Source organism: Nomascus leucogenys, chromosome 6 (assembly GCF_006542625.1).
Source record: "Nomascus leucogenys isolate Asia chromosome 6, Asia_NLE_v1, whole genome shotgun sequence".
Classification (NCBI taxonomy): Eukaryota; Metazoa; Chordata; class Mammalia; order Primates; family Hylobatidae; genus Nomascus; species Nomascus leucogenys.
The window spans coordinates 103,094,037-103,114,841 of NC_044386.1; the positions used below are offsets into that span (position 1 = coordinate 103,094,037).

A 20,805-nucleotide genomic window follows, 5' to 3' on the forward strand; every position below is an offset into this window, starting at 1 on the left:
GAAGAGCACAGCTATGCCCATCTCAGACTCTGGAGACCCGAACGAACTCTAATCTGAATGTGTGACCTTGGGCAAATCACTTACCCTCCCCAGGCCTCGGTTCCCTTATCTGCAAAGTAAATTTAGGTAGCCCTAAAGTCCCCACCAGGTGCGAATGGGACTTTCAGTCCATCAGGCAGGATGTTGGTGGCACTGCGCCAGGCCCTCGGGTCGGCGTGGGGCGGGGGCGCGCCAACGCGGGGCCGGCAAAGAGGACCGGGTGGCCCGGGAGAAAAGCGGCGACTGCGCGGCGGCGCGGGGGACGGCGCACACACTGCTGCGCCCCCCCGCCTCTTGGCTCGCTGCCGCGGCCCGGGGGCCACGAGGTTACGTAAGGAGCCGGGCGGGGAAGGCGGGGCGGGCACCGCCCCAGCGCGGCCGCCCAGCCCGCGGCGGCCCAGCCCCCGCCCGCCCGCGCCTGGCGGCGGTGGCGGTAGCGGCAGCAGTGGCAGCCGCGCAGCCCCGCGGAATGGAGCGGCGCCGGGGCTGAGCCGGGCGCGCACGGGCCGCCGCATGTGCCGCGCGGGGAGCGGCTGCCGAGCGGGCGGAGAGCGAGCGCGAGAGGCCCCGTCGGAGCGGCCGCCAGAGCAGCGCCGGAGATGGGGTGAGTGAGCCCGCGCCGCGCGCTCTCCGCGCGCCCCTCCGGAGGGACTGCGGGGCCGCGGCTCTCGTCCCCGGGCTCGGAGCCTCCGGGCGGGCCGGCCCCCGCCTCCCCAAGCCGGAGCGAGCGCACACTCGGCGCCCGGGAGCCTGGGGTCACCTGACCCGCGCCCCCCGCCGGGGCGCGCGGACACCCAGCGGGGGCACCCTGGCCTGGCGCGGAGCCCGTGGCCCTTCCCCTCCCATACAGCCCGGGCGCGGGGGCACCTGACGGGGACCGGTGCCCTGGCCGGCCTCCTGCCTCGGCCATTCCGCGGTCTCTTCGCCCCTGGGCGCAGTCAACTCCAGGGCCTGTGTGAGTCTAAGCAGTTTGTCGTTCTCCACGTTTGGATTTATTACAAGCAAAATGGAAATCCAAGTTTTCCTGGAAATAATAAAATAATAATAAACCTCCAGCGTAGGAATAGTGGACTTTGGATCTGCTTTGAGATGCTGAAGATGGTGGAAGTCTATAAGGAACCTAGGTGAGGCTTCAGTCTTTGAAACAACTGAGTAGATGCTCAGGAGGGAAGTTGAAATACTCCGTCGAAGTGACTAATGCTTCTGAGTATATAAAGTAATTTAAGCTTTCCCCTCGGCGTCTCTCTGAGCAGTAGGCTCTGTGAGTCTGGGAGCCACTGTGCTAATAGCACAATAACTCCTTACATCTGCTCACCCTATTTGGGCACAAGTTGATGGTTTGCCATACGTATTCAGGGGACACTTATGTCCACTTTACAGATGAGGAAACTGAGGCCCAAAGTGGTTCGGTGACTTCCCCCAGGCTGTATAGCTGATGAGCATTTGTGTAGCAGGGGGACACTTAGTCGGCAGTGGCCTTGCCACTGCCTGACACGTGGGCATGGAGGTGGGTAAGTGAACCAGAGTTCCTAAATCTCTCTGTTCCCTGCTGCTGAACCCAGCATTCTTCCAACAGCCCTTCGCAGGACTCAAATGCTTCTGCTCCGAGGGTCTAGAGATCTTGCTTTCCTGTTTGGGATGGGTGGGGCCTGGGAAGGCAAGAGTGCAGTGGAAGGAGCAAGATTGTCCTGGTGCCTTGGCTTAGCCCCCCTGGGTCAGTGGCTTTCTTGCACCGTACTCCAGGTAAGTTTCTGGAGTCATTTTGCCCGGTTAGTCTTAGCCCTGGGAGCTGCAGAGTGTGTGAGGGGATCAGAGGCGGGCCAAGAGGAATTTTGAGGAACGGAAGTGTGAGGACTGTGGGCCAACATGAACTGGACATGACAGAGGTAGGTGACAGAGAGGAGGAGGCGAGATGAGCAGTGAGGGCTGAAGAAGTTTGCTTACATTGAGGAGATTTCACATGAACAGCAACTGTGGGTGATTTTACCCAGAGGCACCCAAGTTGGCAGGCCTTATTTCTGTAACATTTCCAGTGAGTCCTCAGTGGACTGTGAAAAGGCTGATCTTTGAGCAGTGGGAGCCTTTGAGGTTCTCAAATTTCATACTTTAAAAAAATGTACAGGGAAAAAGGAGTTGGCAAATGTAAGGTCTCAGGATGGAAGATAAAAGGGATCTGGTAATTTTAACTCTCTTTCTGGCCCTCCCTCCCCCTGGCCAACACAAAACCAATCCACCATACTTGTGTGATCAAAAACAAGTACTGAAACTCTGTGGTTGAGATCAAATAGTTCTGTGGAAATGAAAATGTTTACTCATAAAACCTTAAAGAAAATGTCAAAAAATAATTTTTGTTTGTGGAGGAGCAGGGAGGAGACGCTTGGGGATTTTGTTTAAACACAGAATATGTCTTTCATGTAATTTTAACATCATCCAGTAAATGTATATATTACTCACTTCTCGTAGGTAAAGGCTGGTTTGTAACTCCTACCTACCTCTGCCATTTTTAATAGATCCATGTCTTCTATTATTTAGTGAAAATACAAGCCATGGTCGTAAATTGAGATGCAGCTAAGGGCTGGGGAAGCAGTTCAGACAGGAGGGTGGAGGGAGCCGTTTTAACTGAAAATAGAACCAATGTCATCCTTTCTGAGAGTTGTGTAGGATGGAGGGGGAAGAACTTTTTGAAAGGGCAGCTAGTAGAAAACCTTGCTGCGATCCTACAGCTTCATCATGGCTCTGCTGTGTAGACAGGACTAGGATTTAAGGGAAAAAAAATAACAAACTATCTGAGTTTACCTCCCCCGCACTTGAGATGCTTCTCCTCCTTCAAATGTTCACTACCATTTCCCACTTCTCTTCTGCGAAGTGTTCTGTGTTAAGTGTGGTCTCTCCAGTGTGTTTGTGTTCTTACTCCCTAAGGCAACAATTTCATACCTATTCCCCTTTCCAGACCCCTCCCCTTCCTATGCACACCCCTGGCTTCCTTTTCAATTGACAAGATAGACACCTTTGACCAAGGGAATGTCTTCATTTTGCCACCACCTAGTCTAGTATGCAGCTGCTGCTACCTTTTCCTACCTGCCTGCTGTGCTGGATGACCAGTCCCTCATCTCTTCCTACTAGGGGCCCCTTCTTCTGGGGTAGCCTCCATTCCATCCCTTCCTCATCCCATCTTTTCAGAGATTGTCTCTCCTTCCTAACCACCTTTCTCTCCGGGGTCTTCTCCATCAGTATAGGAGCATACATCTGTGCTACAGAACTTTCTGCACTGCTGGAAATGTTTTGTATCTGCATGGCAGCCACCAGCACATGTGGTTATTGGACACTTGAAATGTGGTTGTTGAGACTGAGGACCTGAATTTTTAACTTAATCTAAATTTAAATAGCCACATGTAGCTAGTGGCCACCATATTGGATAGCATAGCTTTAGTTTCTCTCATCTTAAAAAGGAGCTCTCCCTCCCTCCTACATCCCTCTCCTGTTTCACTTCTTTGCTCTTCTTCACCTGAAAACACATCAGAAGATACATCCAAACCCACTGGCTCCATTCACTTTCTCCTGCCATTTGTTCACTCTCCATACTCTACAGTCTTGCTTCTGCCTCACCTCTGCACCAAAACTGCCAGGGTCTTGGGTGGCCAGGGGGTTGCCAGATCTCTGCTTCACCTCACTTCACCTGTCTCTCAGCAGCATTCCTCACACATGACCACTCCCTCTCCTCAAAACAACACCCCTCTCAGCTCCTCTGGCCCCACTGTTTCCTGCTTTTCTTCTTACTCCTAATCATGGGGTTGCCCAGGTACTGGTCCTGGTCCCTCTTCTCTGTCCACACTGTCTTCCTAGGTAATACTGTCCCACCCGCAACTCCTCCCCACCCTCCCATGCCTTCAGATGCCATCAATATGCGCATGATGCCCACACTTTAATTTCTAGGTCAGATCTTTCTTGGAGCTTCTGACTCTTGTCAATACATGGAGCTCTTGATATGCCTTCCAGTTCTCACCTTCCTTCCGTCTTCCCCATCCCAGTCAGTGGCCCTACCATGCACTCATTTGCCAAGAGTCATCTTGAGTCCTCTTCTCCACCTCTCACATGGAGGCTATCAGTTTGTCCTGTGCGTTCTACTTCTGGGATATATCTGGAGTGCATTCACCTCACCCCATAGCCGTAGTTCCCACTCTAGCCACCATCACCTCCTTCCTAACAGGCCCCCCAGTATCCACTCTGGGTTGTCTGCAGTCCATTTTTCACACAGGAGCCTAAGTGACCAGCTTTTAAAATCATAAATCAGATCATGCCATTCCCCTTTTTAAATACCTCCCGCTGACCAGGCACTGGCGCATCTCCCCCTGCCATGCTGCTGTGCCCCTCACTGTGTTCTGCTAACGTGGATCTCCTTTCCTTTTCTTGCCCTACCTGAGATCCTTGCACTTGCTGTTTCCTCTGCCTGGAATTCTCTTACCTTCCTCTTTCCTTTCAGACTTTGGCCTCAGGGTCACCCGTTCAGGGTCTTTCCTGCATCCTGTCTAGAGCACCCACCTCCAGAACTCTCTAACCCAGCCCCTTTTCTTTTTTCTTTTTCTTTTTTTTTGGGGAGGGGGGCAGAGTCTCCTTCTGTCACCCAGGCTGAAGTGCAGTGGCCGGTCTCTGCTCACTGCAACCTCTGCCTCCCAGGTTCAAGTGATTCTCATGCCCTAGCTTCCTCCTGAGTAGCTGGGATTATAGGCATGTGCCATCACACCCAGCTAATTCTTTTTTTTTTTTTTTTTTTTTTTTTTTTTTTTTTTGAGACGGAGTCTCGCTCTGTCGCCCAGGCTGGAGTGCAGTGGCGCGATCTTGGCTCACTGCAAGCTCCACCTCCTGGGTTCACGCCATTCTCCTGCCTCAGCCTCCCGAGTAGCTGGGACTACAGGCACCCGCCACCATGCCCCAGCTAATTTTTTGTATTTTTAGTAGAGACAGGGTTTCACCATGTTAGCCAGGATGGTCTCAATCTCCTGACCTCATGATTCGCCCGCCTTGGCCTCCCAAAGTGCTGGGATTACAGGCATCAGCCACCATGCCCAGCCACACCCAGCTAATTCTTTTGTATTTTTATTAGAGACGGGGTTTTACCATGTTGGCCTGGCTGGTCTTGAACTTTTGGCCTCAAATGATCTGCCCACCTCAGCCTCCCAAAGTGCTGGGCCATAGCCCTACCTTTGTTTCCTATAATTGCTCACCACAGCATGCCTGTAAGCATGTTATTTACTTATTTATAATCTGTCTTCCCCCAGTAGCATCCCAAAAGGATAGGGCCTTATCTTTTTCACCATTGTATTCCAACACCTAGCACAGTGCCTGGCACCAAATAGGCCTCCAGTAAATAATTTTTGATTGAGTTAATACTTGAATGTTATCGGCAGCCTTGCTTGGATGCTGGCCTGGAAGTTGTGATAATTTTTGGGTTAACTTTTATATAGCTTGCTTAATTGGGAGTTGCAAGGGCCAAGAGAGAAAGAGATCACATTTGGATGCAGCTTTCTTTTAACATTAAAGCAAGCCATTTAGCTTTTATTGTGACGTGGGTTAATTTTCAGGCTGTCTGCTGTCATTTGAGTACTGGAGTTGTAAATTACCTTTTTACTCTCCTGCAAAAGACTAACAGAAAAGCCAGCTTGTCTGCTGTTGTGACTTTTAGCTGATTTTGTCAGTGTTTACAAATAAGATCTACTGTATTACTGTTTGGCTTCATTTTATACTCACTTATTTTGTTCAGCCAAGATTACCTTGCCATGTACGGGTGCCACAATCTTGGTTATCTAACACCTCGGGCTGCCTTTTGGTACTCTATACCGATTTACTTTCTTTTGATATTCATTCATTCCTTCTTTAATTTTCCATTCCCCCTGAATCACACCAGACTCTGTAGTTCCAACAAATTATAGGGCTGTTCTTTGGGGTTTGAGTTGACTACAATAGATACAGTCTCTCAGATATGTTGAGGTGAGTTTGTCTTCTCTTGGTCCTGCGGGTTTGTTAAACTTCACTTTCTAATGTTCCTTCAGTCTGTACATTGGTAAGGCAGTTGGCAAGTGCTGTAGGGATCCAGAGATGAGCAGACCCACTAGTTAGTTCCTGCCCTTGGGGAGCTTATATTTTAAAAAGGGAGATAAACTACATACACAAGTACCAGCTTTGTATGTGAAATGCTGTGAGAGTAAACACAATGTTATAGTCCATTGAGTGTCACAGGTGGTGGTGGGGGGTTGCCTATCTATTTAGGGAATTGAGGAAAGATGCCATGGTACATTGTGGGGAGGACAGATGCTGTGGTACACTGATGGTTACACAGCCATCCCCCTTAGTGTCTGAACTGGAAGAATACACAGAATTTGGAATGGAGTAGGCACTAAATAAGTAGATATTGAATGAGTGTGTAAATAGGTGTGAATGAATATTCTCTTTTGGTTGACTTTCTTTGTTGTTTTTTTTTTAATAAAATACAGTTTATTAGATAGCAATATGATAAGGAAGGGGACTAGAGGATGTTGCAGTAGGATAGAGATTTTAGATGGGGATCCAGTTAGAAGACTTCACTGAGAAGGAGGCATTAAAGAGCTGAAAGAAGGAGGAGAGTGAGCCATGGAGGTGTCTGAATAGTGTGAATAGTGTGAACAGCAGGTGTAAAGGCCCTGAGGCAGGGGCATGCCTGGCTTGTTCAAGAAATAATAAGGAAGCTGGTATGGCTGGAGCAGAGTGAGCTGGAGAGAGCACGAAGGTGAAGAGGTCAGGGAGGTTGCAATGGCCAGACCAGCCTTTGGGTTGACTTTTACTTTGGGAAGATGCCATCATTCTTGTTGGAAACTGCCCTGAAGTTTCTGGTCCAAGGGTTGTTAGGAAAGAATAAAGGCATGTTTGCTGCTCGCACAGTTCCCTGGAAATATCAGGGCCGAGTAATTCTGCTGAAGCGGGATGCTTAGCAGAGCACATGGTTTATTTTTGTTGAATAGACTCAGCGATTTGTGTAAATTATTAGGTTTCTTTTCTGGAATGGCTTCTGAGGAACTTAGAGTTAAATGCGTGGTGACCCTTAGCAGATTTATCAGACCTCATCCATTACCTTTATTTCTAGCTCAGTGTGATGGCTCTACCCTTATTTTGTCTTTACTCTTTATCATCTACCACTTTTTTTTTTTTTAATTTTTTTGAGACAGAGTCTCGCTCTGTTGCCCAAACTGGAGTGCAATGGTGTGATTTCGGCTTGCTGCAACCTCCGCCTCTTGGGTTCAAGCGATTCTCCTACCTTAGCCTCCTGAGTAGCTGGGACTACAGGCGCCTGCCACCATGCCCGGTTAATTTTTTGTGTTTTTAGTAGAGATGGGATTTCACCCTGTTAGCCAGGATGGTCTTGATCTCCTGACCTTGTGATTTGCCCGCCTTGGCCTCCCAAAGTGCTGGGATTACAGGCGTCAGCCACCGCGCCTGGCCATTCTACCACTTTTTTTCTTTTTCTTTTTTTTTTTAACAAAGGGAAAATAGCTTTGCTTTTTTCTAATTATAAAAAAACTACATGTTTATACTGAAAAATAACAGCATAAAGAAGGAAGTGAAAATTACTTGTCATCCCACGTCTTAGGGATAACCTCCATCAGCATTTCAATGTCTGCCTTTGTACTTTTTTCCACGTATATATGTCTGTGTGTGTCTAGATGTATGTCTACATAGAGCAAGTCTATTTTTAACAAAATGCAATCATTTTATACATCTGTCTTGTAACAATTTTTCCAACTTAAAATATCTTGAGTGGACATCTTTACATGCCAATAACTATAAAAATACCTCATCATTTAAATCCACACCTACTTCTAATTTGTCATTTTGCTAAATCTTATACATCTTTGTAAACCTATTTAAATCCTTTCTGGAACAAGACAGGCTCTTTTTTTTTTTTTTTTTTAAAGACATTTTAACAATTTCTTAAAGCAGTTGTTTGCTTTAAATGAATTACTGAAGGAAAGAAATGGTAGAGGAGACCAAGATCACAATTAACATTGGGTAATTTGCAGTGCCTGTGTAATTTGGGTGAGTCACGGCTCCTTAGTGAATCTTGGTAAGAACATCAAGGATTCATCGTTGTTGCTAAGGGTGGTTGGTGGACCGAGACCCAGCTGCTCAAATTGTTTCTCCTTGTTTGGAAATATCAGGGCCGAGTAATTCTGCTTTAAGACTTGGATGAGAAGGCTCTTTGCAAGCAGAAAGCACCCATGCCCATACCTCGAAGGCCCCCTTCTGCTTTGTAGGCTCTTTGGTGTATATCACACCCCCTCCTTCAAAGAGAATTCCCCCAGTGAGCCAGTTGGCAGGGATGTATACAAAAGGAAGGACATTATATTTCCTGCTTTAGTATGAAGGGAAATTAAAAATTAAAAAAAAAAACAAACCCTGGGCAAATCCACTGAAATGTCACCACAGCCTGCACAAACATCTAAAACCTTTGGATAAAGAACTTCTCTTTGATGCACGGGGTGGGGCTGAGGGCAGGGACCCCTTTTCCATTTGACAAGAAAAACTTTCTTCACCTTTGTCAAATGTGAACAGCAGTCAAATAGCATATTTACAATAGAGAAAAGGCATTTTTCTGAATGTTAGAAATCTGTGGTGTCCTGACTTTATAGATCTTGAGAGTTAGACTTTGTTTTTTCCTCCAGGGTGAAAATAAATTGAGCAAAAAGAAGCATTGTGAGGAATTGGGGCAAAAAGCTTCTAATTTGCATTGGTTTTGATCCACTGGTCTTTTAAGCACTGCTTGTTATGTGTCTGCATTTTCTAGGTATTGCGCACACAGGCTGCCCCCAAGTCGTATTTATAGGTTTAGAGGTGAGAGCTGGCATCATGATCCAGTTTCCTAGCGGGGTGCGTTTTGTGTGGGAAGAACGGCAGGATGGGAGCCTCTGAATGCATGATGAAGACTCCAGTAGTTCTGCCACCGGGGTGCTGTTAGTCATATGGTATCATTCTGGCAGAATTTATTTAAATTATATTTCAAATTAGCTTGTTAGAATAAAAATACGCTTGTGGGGAACACATTTAGACATTTGTCAAAGACTAGAGAGATTTAAAAAAAAAACCATTTTTATTCATAAGCCTGGTTGATAGTCTTATTATTATTCCTCTGAGGAATTGGAGATGGTAGACTCCCCACCCCTGTGCAGACAAGCTTAGGATGAGGCTTTGCCACCAGCCAGAGGAGTCAGGGTGAGAGCCGTGTATTAAAAAGAAGCTCTTGAGTACACAAGTGGCTCCCAGTCAAAGGAGGGCCGAAGCGAGGGCGGGTCCCAGCTATGCAGGGGCTCTAGGAGGCCCCTTTCTTTGCCCTGCCTGGGGAAATCTCTGTCCAGATTACCAGTGAGGGGCAGGCCGAGTCCAGTCTGCCTTTAGTCCTCCTTTTGCTCTGGGGGTAATCTTGTCTGTGGGTTGTGGGGTGGGTGGTATCCACAGGGACCTGACGAGTGAGGAATATTGCAGCCCCACTGCCTGGGCAATGGATCCCTTTTGGGATCTCTAATTGGGAAAGCTTTTAATTGGAGTTTTTAGATAAATGGAAAAAAGAGTTGTTTTGGCTTGTGTCCTGTGGGAGCTGGTGACAGAGAGGGTCCTCATGGGGAAAAGGAATGGAGCCTGTTCCAGGATGCTCCAAAGACAAGGAAAAGGAGCTCCCAGTGGAGGTGGCATCAAGGCATATTTCAGCTCACTTGGTATGAGGAAGAGCTCTCTAACTCCTCCAAGTGGACTGAGCGTAGACTCAGCTGTCTCAGCTGCATTGTCATGGAGCACCATTGGTTGTGGGGGCTGGGAAGGATGGTTCAACACATACAGCTCAAGCCCCAGCCTTCCTCACCCTCACTGGCTGTGTGAGCTTAGATGACATATTTTCTCTCTCTAAGCTTCACTGTCCTCATCTATTAAATGATTGAGGTGATTAAATAGAAAATGTGTATAAAGCATTTAGCACAGTGCTGGACATATAAATACTCAATAAATGGTGGCCAAGTTTATCATCATTATCATTACCACTGCTATCATTTCTTCTTTGGGTGGGAAGTTGGCCTTTTGGGCACCGTCTGGAGTTAGGTGGTTGGGGATGACATGTGCTTCCATTCCCTCATCCTTAATCCCCTTGGGCACTCTCTGAGTCTTCAGCCACTCTGTGCGGCTGCCTTCGAGACGACCCAGTCACTCTGCTGCCAGTCCTGAGCAGTGCCAGAGTTGGCTTTCAGTCATCAGGTGACTCAGGCAATCTGAGGCTTGCCCTGTGAAATGTCGCCTCATATTGCTAAGCCTCTCAGGTGGTGTGGGTGGAGGAATGTCACCAGCCAGAGGATCAGGAAGGCCAGGAGAGTGAGCTGACCCATGTATATCAACAAGAAAACCAGTCTGCCAACCAGTTGCTTTTACAGGGAGGTGCAAGTGTGGACAAAGTTAAGTGGTTTCTCCCCATTGTGGCATCAGACTAGGGATTTGTGTTGCTGATCAGGGAGCCCTTCATTGATTATTTGTATATGCATTCACTCATTCATTCAACAGTTACCTACCTGTGTCAGGCATTGTCGTGGGTGCTCGGAACACAATGATGGACATCGGTGGCTCTCGGATGCTTACAGGCTAGTGGAGAAGTTGGACATCAAGTAAACACTGCCCAATGGATGGGCATTGGAGGATGTTGTACCAGGGGCCGTGTCGACTAGTCAGTAGTTTCAGGGTCCCTGTACGTCTCTGGACTCCCATCCTTACTCGTGTGGATCTGAATTCCTTTTTGATCACCCTTCATCGGTTCGTCAGCTCTTTTATCTTTCTTGATCCTTTGGCCAATGACCTCACCTGAATGTTGAGTACCTTCTCTGGGCTAGACACCAGGAAGACATGTCATAAGACAGAGTCCCTGCCTTCCTGAGGGAGATGGCTGGTGAGCAGGTAATTAGGGCAATGAGATAAGCCTGTTATTGAAATATGAACGTGGATAGATGCTTAACTCTGTACGAAGTTAGAGAAGACTTCCTGAAGGAGGTGACATCCAAGCTAAGTCTTGAAGGATAAAGAGGAGTTTCTCAGGCAGACAAAATGAGGAACAGGGCATTTAGGCAGAGAGTGTTGCCCAAGGGAAGTAGTAAAGTATGCAGGTCAAGAACAGGGACCTTGGACCCAGTCTTTGCCTGGCCATTCACTGCCTGTGTGACTGGAGCAATGTACTGACCTTCTTTGAGTTTCCATTTCTTCATCTGTGAAATGAGAATAATAATAGTATTATACCAATGTTGTAGGGTTGTTGTAAGGATTGGATGAAACACACCTGTTGATTTACATTAGCTATTAATAATAGGCATGGAGATTGAAAAGAATGTGGAGTAGAAGGTGAATGTGGAGAAAGACTTGGGAAGGTATAGGCATGAAGGAGAGATCTTTGGGCTAAGGTGTTGGGAGTTAATCCTGTGAGTGGCAGGGAGCCAGCCATAGGTGAGGCTGGAGGTCAGGGGAGCAGCTTGTCCTGGTGTTGAAGAATGAGGCCTGACCTGGGCATCAAGCAGTGGGCTTGGAGAGGAAAAGGTGACTTGGGGTGGGAGGCAGGAATGCACTATACTGTATGGACTTCAGTCTGTAGGCAGTAAGGGAACATTTTCAGTTTTGAAGAGAAGAATAATGCTTGTTTTAGGACTTTTTTTTTTGAGACAGACTCTCACTCTGTCGCCCAGGCTAGAGTGCAGTGGTGTGATCTCAGCTCACTGCAGCCTCTGCCTCCTGGTTCAAGCGATTCTTGTGCCTCAGCCTCCCGAGTAGCTGGGATTACAGGTGTGTACCACCACACCCAGCTAATTTTTGTATTTTTAGTAGAGAGGGGGGTTTCACCATGTTGGCCAGGCTGGTCTTGAACTCCTGATCTGAAGTGATCTGCCTGCTTCGGCCTCCCAAAGTGCTGGGATTACAGGTGTGAGTCACCGTACCCAGCCAGGAAAATTATTTTAGAGATAGTAATGAAGGGTAGTATGGAGATTGGAAGGAAAGAGACCTCATAGGAACTGGTCACACTCCAGGCAAGAACTGAAGGGATAGAGAGAGAAAGCTGATATAGCAGATTTATATAATGTAAACCTTGCCTTGCTCTGTAATGGATCTGAGGCAGCTTCTAGGATTGTATGTAATACTGTAAAAGAGAAAAACATATGGAAGATTCCAGACTCCTCACTGGGGGTGAGAGTTAGATCTTTTTTTTTTTGGAACAGGGTCTTGCTCTGTCACTCAGGGAGTACACTCCAGTGCAGTGCAATCATAGCTCACTGCAGCCTCAACCTCTGGGCACAAGCGATCCTCCCACTTCAACCTCCTGAGTAGCTGGGGCTGCAGGCACATGCCACCATGCACAGCTAATTTTTTTTCTTTTTTTAGACGGAGTCTCCCTCTGTCACCCAGGCTAGAGTACATCTCAGCTCACCGCAAGCTCTACCTCTCAGGTTCACACCATTCTCCTGCCTCAGCCTGCCGAGTAGCTGGGACTGCAGGCACCTGCCACCATGCCTGGCTAATTTTTTGTATTTTTAGTAGAGATGGGGTTTCACTGTGTTAGCCAGGATGGTCTCAATCTCCTGATCTCGTGATCTGCCTGCCTTGACCTCCCAAAGTGCTGGGATTACAGGCGTGACCCACCACGCCCAGCCCATGCAAAGCTAATTTTTTATGTTTTGTAGAGATGGGGTTGCACTATGTTGCCCAGGCTGGTCTTGATCTCCTGAGCAATCCTCCCGCCTTGCAGTTCTTTCATATATAGTTGCTAAATGCAACTTTCATATATAGTTGCTAAATGAGGACACAATTAAGCTATCATTTAATGAGAACTTGGTAGGTTGGAGTCACTATGCAGAGTGCTATCTATGCAGTATCTCATTTAACTCTCACAACAACCTCCCCATTTTCTTTTTCTTTTTTTTTATTATACTGTAAGTTCTAGGGTACATGTGCACAATGTGCAGCTTTGTTACATATGTATACATGTCATGTTGGTGTGCTGCACCCATTAACTCGTCATTTACATTAGATATATATCCTAATGCTATCCCTCCCCCATCCCCCCACCCAACAGGCCTCGGTGTGTGATGTTCCCCACCCTGTGTCCAAGTGTTCTCATTGTTCAGTTCCCACTAACGAGTGAGAACATGCGGTGTTTGGTTTCCTGTCATTGCGATAGTTTGCTCAGAATGATGGTTTTTAGCTTCATTCATGTCCCTACAAAGGACATGAACTCATCCTTTTTTATTGCTGCATAGTATTCTATGGTGTATATGTGCCACATTTTCTTAATCCAGTCTATCATTGATGGACATTTGGACAACCTCTCCATTTTCATAGTTGAAGAAACTGGGCTTAAGAGATTCAGTAGCCTACCAAAGCTGTCAGTCAGGACATGGCAGAGTTGGAAACCAAGCTTGAGCATATCTGAGAGCAAAATTCATGTTCTTTTTTGTTGTTGTTGAGACAGAGTCTTGCTTTTTCACCCAGGCTGCAGTGCAGTGGTGCAGTCTTGGCTTGCTGCAACCTCTGCCTCCCAGGTTCAAGTGATCCTCCTGCCTCAGCCCCCCGAGTAGCTGGGACTACAGGTTTGCACCACCACACCTGGCTAATTTTTTTTGTGTTTTTAGTAGAGACGGGGTTTTGCCATGTTGGCCAGGCTGGTCTCGAACTTCTAGCCGCAAGTGATCCGCCTACCTTGCCCTCCCAAAGTGCTGGGATTACAGGCGTGAGCCACCGTGCCCGGCCAAACTTCCAGTTCTTAAGATGCACTTTCTGGAGACCAAAGCTCCCATGAGAGTCATGTGGTGGACGGACTCCACTCTTGGTTGTTAGGATGAGAGACTGCGAGAGGCTGAGTTACCATTGATGTGTATGTTTCTAGGCTGTGCGACTGATAGTGGTGATGTTGACTGAGATTGGGAACGTAAGAGGAGATGCAGTTCTTTTGGGGAAAATGAGAGTTTAGTTTTGGGCGGATATGGTGACTTTCCACTTGTCCAGGCTATCCATAGCAAGTATAAATTCAGCTCTAACATTCAGCAGTTCAGATAGAGTCAGAGATACAGATTTGGGATCCATCACCTCTAAGATGGATTTGACCTCCTAAGGAGAAAGAAAGTCAAGAAGGATAAAGATGGAACTCTGGCCAAGGCCTGCAATTGGAGGGAAGGAAAAGAAGCCGGTGAATGAGACCGAGAGGTGATGAGACTCAGAGGAAGGCTGGAAGAGAGAGGGGTTGCAGAAGCCAGGGGAGAGGAGGCTGAAAAGGGAAGCATCCTCAACAGGGTCAGGGGCCTCAGAAAGCTTAGAGGAGGTGGGGAACTGAGACTGTTAAGTACCTCTGTGGGAGCGGGAGTGTTAGGGCACTGAGGGAGTTTGAGAGCAGCCTCAGCCAAATGTGAAAACACATATCCATTTGCAGGCAAAATGCATTTAATAAGTGAGTATGTGAGGAGCTGGTGGAGAAGTCTAGCTGATGATGAAGGTAGCTTGAAAGTGAGTCAGCGTAGAAGGACCACTGATGTTTGTTTCATAAGTTGAGGATGTTGGGAGTCTGAGGGTAAAGAAAAGGGGAGATAGAATATCTTAGAGAAGGATGAGAGGCAGTGAGGTTGGAGGCAGGAGGCAACTAGAGGAAGACCTGAAGAGGAGTGCATTGTCCTCAGAGACCAGGCAAGGTGCAGGTATAGAGGCATTTTGAGGCTGTAGCCAAAAGAGGGGCATGGGAGCTTGATCAGCTGGCATTTTCTTTTTTGGGGGGGATGGTGTTTTGCTCTGTCGCCCAGGCTGGAGTGCAGTGGCGCAATCTCAACTTACTGCAACTTCCGCCTCTTGGGTTCAAGCAATTCTCCTGTCTCAGCCTCCCGAGTAGCTGGGATTACAGGTGCGTACCACCACGCCCAGTTAATTTTTGTATTTTTTTTAGTAGAGACGGGGTTTCGCCATGTTGGCCAGGCTGGTCTCAAACTCCTGACCTCAGGTGATCCACCTACCTCAGCCTCCCAAAGTGCTGGGATTATAGGCATGAGCCACCATGCTCAGCTGAGCTGGCATTTTCTTCTCTGTGTGAAATAAGGGATTGATCTGAGAACTGGAGGGTAGATCAAGAGGGAAAATGGGTTGATAAAGCTGATTGTAGGGTTGGGGCGAGGGGTGAGCTGAGGCAAATACTGACTAGGGAACAGCCTTCAGGGACCGGTTGAAGATTGAAGACTGTGACTTTGTAAAGGTGCCAGTGGCCACTGGTAGATGGTGTGCCAACATGCCAGGCAACCAGGGAGTAAGAACAGATACAAGCAGTCCCAGACTCAGAAGGTGGGTGCATAGAGACGGCCACCCTGATCGGACTCGGAGTGCTTTGCCATCCACAGCCCTGGGCACGCCATGTGGGAGGAGGGGGAGCCTGCTCTGTCTCCATCGGTCACCTCTTTGCCCTCACTTCTCTGAGTTGCCAGTCATTGTTCTGTTGTTAATAATTCTTCCAGACCCTTTCTGAAAAATGCATTAAAATTCTCACCAGCATGACCTCTTTGAGTAATGAGATCTGTAAGTTTATTAACCTCTGTGAGAAGTGGGTTTTCTTGCTCCATGGGAGCGGATAATCTCTTGGAGGGAACGAACATTAATGTGCTGACCTGGAGGGCAGAGGCAGTGTGGGGGCGGCTTATCTGTGTCCCTCCCCACTCTCTGACTTAACGTGTGTCTCATGGAACTCAGGGAATATGGGCTGATTGCTTCTGCACATCACTGTCCCTCAGCCCACTCAGTCCAGCAGCAGCCCAAAGTCAGAGAAACCAAACCATAACAAAATCCGAGTTTCTGTCATTGAGTCTCATTCACTAAGTTTGAGAAGGGGAAAGCTGAAGGTGAGAGCATGAAGTCTTATGCAGAGAAGAATGTCTAGACTGCGGGTCATTCACAGTGGCCTGGGAACCCATTGGAGTTGGGAGGGACAGCAGGATATTTGCTGTATGACTATGTTGAAACACATCCTCTGTCATCCCAATGTTGGCCTTCACATGTGCACATGTCATGGATGTTTCACATGAGCTAAGTAGTGATGATTCATGATTTCATCCTCATTAGTTGGATATTTCAAGCCTGCTATAACCTAACCCAACCTAAGTCTTGTGTGTGCCCTCAATATTTTTGCTTCAGGCCCCTCTATATTGTTTAGCACATAAAACATTTAATTATAATATGAAGTTGTAATCTGTGACTCCCCCACCCTTGCCTTCCAGACCAGCTCTGTCTAATAGAAATAGGAGAGCTGGCCGGGCATGGTGGCTCACACCTGTAATCCCAGCCCTTTGGGAGGCCAAGGCAGGCAGATCACTTGAGCTCAGGAGTTCATGGAGAAACCTATCTCTACAAAAAAAAAAAAATATATATATATATATGTATATATACACAAAAATTAGGCATGGTGGCATGCATCTGCAGTTCTAGCTACTTGGGAGGTTTAGGTGGGAGGATCGCTTGAACCTGGGAGACAGAGGTTTCAGCCAGCTGAGGTCGCACCACTGCAGTCCAGTCTGGGCGACAGAGCAAGACCCTGTCTCAAAAAAAAAAAAAAAAAAAAAAAAAAGAAATAGGAGAACCATGTACGTAATTTTAAGTTTTCTAGTATCCACATTAAAAGAGTGACAAGAAACAAGTGAAATTAAAATTTTTATCCAGTATACCAAAAATAGTATCATTTCAACATGTAATCAATGGTGAGCAAAACAGACACCATCCCTCTGTGTGTGGAATTTACATTCTAGTGAGGGAGACAGCTCCACCTGTCCCTGGCCCCTCCCCTGAAAACACAACCTGTAAATGGATCCACAAATAAAATAACTGCAGGTTGTGCTTAGTGCCAGAGGGAAAGAAGCAAGGGCTGAGACCGACTTTAGAATGTGTGGTTGTGAGATGCCCCTCTGAAGAGTTGGTGACATTTAAGCTGCTACCGCAGGTGCAGAAAGGGAGCAGGGCGTTCTAGATGGAGGAAGGAACAGGTGCAAAGACTGCAAGTAGGAAGGGGATGTCTGGAATGTTTGAGAGACTGAAGTCAGACCAGCAGGGCAGGATTGCAGCGAGTGAGGGGAGGGCACCCTGTCTCAGATTGGAGAAAGACGTACGCTAGGACAAAATTGAGCTGAGGCATGGACTGGTGGTTTTATTTGATGGGCAGTATGATTCAATAAGAGTGAAAGGTTTTTTTTTGTTTGTTTGTTTTTTGAGACGGAGTCTCGCTCTGTCACCCAGGCTGGAGTGCAGTGGCGCAATCTCGGCTCACTGCAAGCTCCGCCTCCTGGGTTCACGCCATTCCCCTGCCTCGGCCTCTCCGAGTAGCTGCGACTACAGGCGCCCGCCACCACGCCCGGCTAATTTTTTGTATTTTTAGTAGAGACGGGGTTTCACCGTGGTCTCGAGCGCCTGACCTCGTGATCCGCCCGCCTCGGCCTCCCAAAGTGCTGGGATTACAAGCGTGAGCCACCGCGCCCGGCCAAGAGTGAAAGGTTTTAGTATGGCCGCAGCATGATCCTTCTTCAGATTTAAGAAGAGCACACTTCTGCTCTGTGGGGGATGCAGTGGAAGGGGACAAGAGTCGAAGGAAGCAAGGAGACCCATCAAAGGTCTCCAGGTCAAAGCGGTTGCTGGCTGAGGCTGAGAAGGTCGCAGAGGAGACAGAAGTGGGTGGGTTCTACAGAAGGCTTGCAGATGGATTTGTGAGAACCTTCAGATGAATGAGATATGGCATAAGGGATGAGGGAGAGGGAGGGAATAAAGAAGACCCCTTTGGTTTTTAGGTTATGCCAGTAGGAGATGTGGGGAAGCCTGGAAGAGGAGCAAGTTAGGATGGGGGTGTGGGAGTCAAATTCAGTATCAACAGGTTCAGGTTGAGGGGGTGAGTGGAGGTGGAGTTGGGGAGGAGGCAGGTAATTGTATGAATCTGGGGCTCAGCTGAGAGGTCAGCTGGGAGAAGGCTAGTGAGGTCACCCAGAGAGGGAGGGCAGGCAGAGAAGGAGAGGGCTCAGGATTGAGCGTGTAACACCCATCCTTTAGGTGGCCACAGGGGAGGAGGAGCCAGCAGAGAAGATAGAGGAGAAGTGGCCAGTGAGGTGTGGTGGCCTCAGGGTGGCCAGTGGAGAAGTGTCCCAAGCAAGAGAGTTTGGGCATTGGTTTGAGCGCTGCTGAGCCCCATCCGTGTTGAGATGGGTCCGGGAGCCAGGTGGGTTGGAAGGTGAGTGCGAGGCTGGGGAGCAGGGTTGTGTGGACCATGTTTTGAAGAAGTTGACTGTTAAGGGAGCAGAGAAATAGGATCATAGCATGAGAGGCCGCAGGTGCGGAGAGAAGCATTGAAGGCAGGAGATTCAGCAGGCGAGGTGTGAGGGGAGCGCTGCCCAGTTGAAGGCAGGGGACAGAGGAGCCCAGGCCTTGAGAAGACGAGAGGCTGTGGTTCAGAGCCCCAGGGAAGGAGGCCACCATGACGGAGATGCAGGCGGGATTGGTGTGGTGGGAAGACAGAGTTCCCATCTGTGGCTCCTCTTTTCCATCTGAAGTATGAGGCAGGGTCATCAGCAGAGAGCGGGAGGAGAAGGTGATGTGAAATTGTTGTCTGGGAGTGGGCGGCAAGCCTACCAGAGAAACACAGGCCTGCCGGCCACTGCAGAGTGACAGTTTGAGGTCAGAGAACATGAATTTAAAGTGAAACTTGTCCACCCTGTTTTGACCTTGCCCAGTGGCGTGGGTGTGGGCATGGAGGAAGCAGATGGCAGAAGGCATCAGGCTGGGGTTCGTTCAGGCTGGGGGGCAGGATCCACCAGGGATTGGTAACCATGAGAGACCATGGGATGGACATGGGCCCTCCCAGGAAGAAAGGGAGGCCAGGAGGTGGCTGGTGGAGAGGGGAAGTAAATCAGTGGCCTGGAGGTCTCTGCGAGATGGGAAATGCGTGTGCGGGGAGCTGGGAGGATGGGTGGTGTGGGCGGGAAGCAAGGGATCTGCAGCTCATGTTTTAAGGTGATGGAGGATTCCAGGGTATGACTGTGGGTGAGGGTCACTAAAGGAGCATGGGGAAGGAGGCATTGGAGTGGAAGAGGCTGAGGAACTGAGTCCAGGGTGTTGAGGGTTATCCCTGTGGATGGTGACAGGTGGTGGGCGGAAGAGGAGGCTGGGCCAGAAGCTGAAGTCCTTGGTGGGTGGCAGAAAATAATGTGGAGGCAGGCGAAGGTGGGTGGGAGCAGGTGGCTGAATGACCTTGCCTCCAGGGCACAGAGGGACTGCATGATGGGGGCCACCAGGATACCCTTTCCCCTCCCTTTCTGTTCTGCATATGTAGGGGGCAGTGGGGAGTGTTGCTCTCAGGGACTCACTGGTTTCCAGTAAGGCATGAAAGTGAAGGGAGTGTTCTGGCCAGGGATGCTGAGGTGTGCTGATTTCCAGAAGGTTTCCCGTGAGTGTGGGAGGATAGGGAGTGGGAAGGACCGGCTCAGATTTGGGAACATCCAGGGCAGGGAGGACCCTGCATGTTGCTGGGTGGCAGGGAAGTGTGGTGTCCACCCCTTCCCAATGTAGAGTGATGGCACCTATTCATGTCTTGGGCATGGGGAGTGGGGCAGGTCTTTTGTGAGTGTGAGAGAGACGGGGATTTCGAGTGGAAGGTGAGCTCCCTGTGAGTCAGCCCTGGTGATGTGGTTGCCAGGATGCTGCCTAAAACTCTGAAGACCTTAGTGAAGCGAGAAAGCACTGTAGGAAAGGAGGCAGTGGGCCTGCCCCGCTCCCATCTAGAACCCTGCGTTTGGTTCTGGGCACCAGAGGTCCCCTGAGTATAGATGTGTGGAAGGACATTTGGAGGAGAGAATGCAGAGCAGGAGGGGTCTGGGCATGTTTCTGTGAGAATGATGAGAAGGCAGGGTTCTTGGCTGGGTGCAGTGGCTCACACCTGTAAACCTAGCACTTTGGGAGGCTGAGGTGGAAGGATTGCTTGAAGCCACAAGTTCGAGATCAGCCTGGGGTGACATAGTGAGACCTCTTCCCTACCAGTCGTTTTTTTTGCTTTGTTTTGTTTTGTTTTGTTTTTAATTAGCTGGGCGTAGTGGCATGCACCTGTAGTCCCAGCTACTCAGGAGGCTGAGACGGGAGAACTCCTTGAGCCCAGGAGGTCGAGGCTGCAGTGAGCCATGATTGTACCACTGCACTCCATCCTGGATGACAGAGCAAGACCTTATCTTAAGGAAGGGTTCTTAATGTGGGGTGTGGGGTCTCTGAATACCCCTGCCCATCCTATGGAGAGTTGTAGATAAGTGTGTGCTTTTCTGGGGAGGGTGTCCATAGTTTTTTTTTTTTTTTTTTTAATCAGATTTTCAAAGGGGTCCTTGATCCAAAGGAGGTTAGCACCACCTGTTTAAAGGACTTGGGCATACTTAGCCTAGAGAAGGGACAACTTGAGCTGACAGTGAGGGCACAGGGAGGAGAGAGCCGGCCCCCTGTAGATTACCAGCTGCCATTTGTGATGGGGAGCTTGCTCTGTGTGGACCCACCTGGCGGGGCTCAGATCAGTGGGAGGGAGCCCAGCTTTGGCTCTGTGTGGGCATCTGAGGGGGCCTAAGAGCACCTCTCACAGTTGGGGTGTGCACAGGGCAGGAGGTGGGAGGAGAGGGCCTGTGATGCCGCCAAAAGCTTTGTCCAAACCCTGTTCTGAGGAGTAAACAGCTTTGAGCATTGCTGGGTTTTCCTCGT

The 20,805-nt window shown here is 48.8% G+C and overlaps 1 protein-coding gene across 1 annotated transcript in view; it reads left to right on the top strand.

The window, feature by feature from the left end:
• The first annotated feature begins 447 nt into the window (after positions 1-447).
• Positions 448-20,805, top strand: part of HOMER2 (homer scaffold protein 2) — a 98,893-nt gene continuing 78,535 nt past the window's right edge. Inside the window, exon 1 of the mRNA XM_030814938.1 lies at positions 448-643. Coding sequence (XP_030670798.1) covers positions 639-643 — 5 coding nt within the window. The 5' untranslated portion in view covers positions 448-638. The remainder of the gene's footprint in view (positions 644-20,805) is intronic.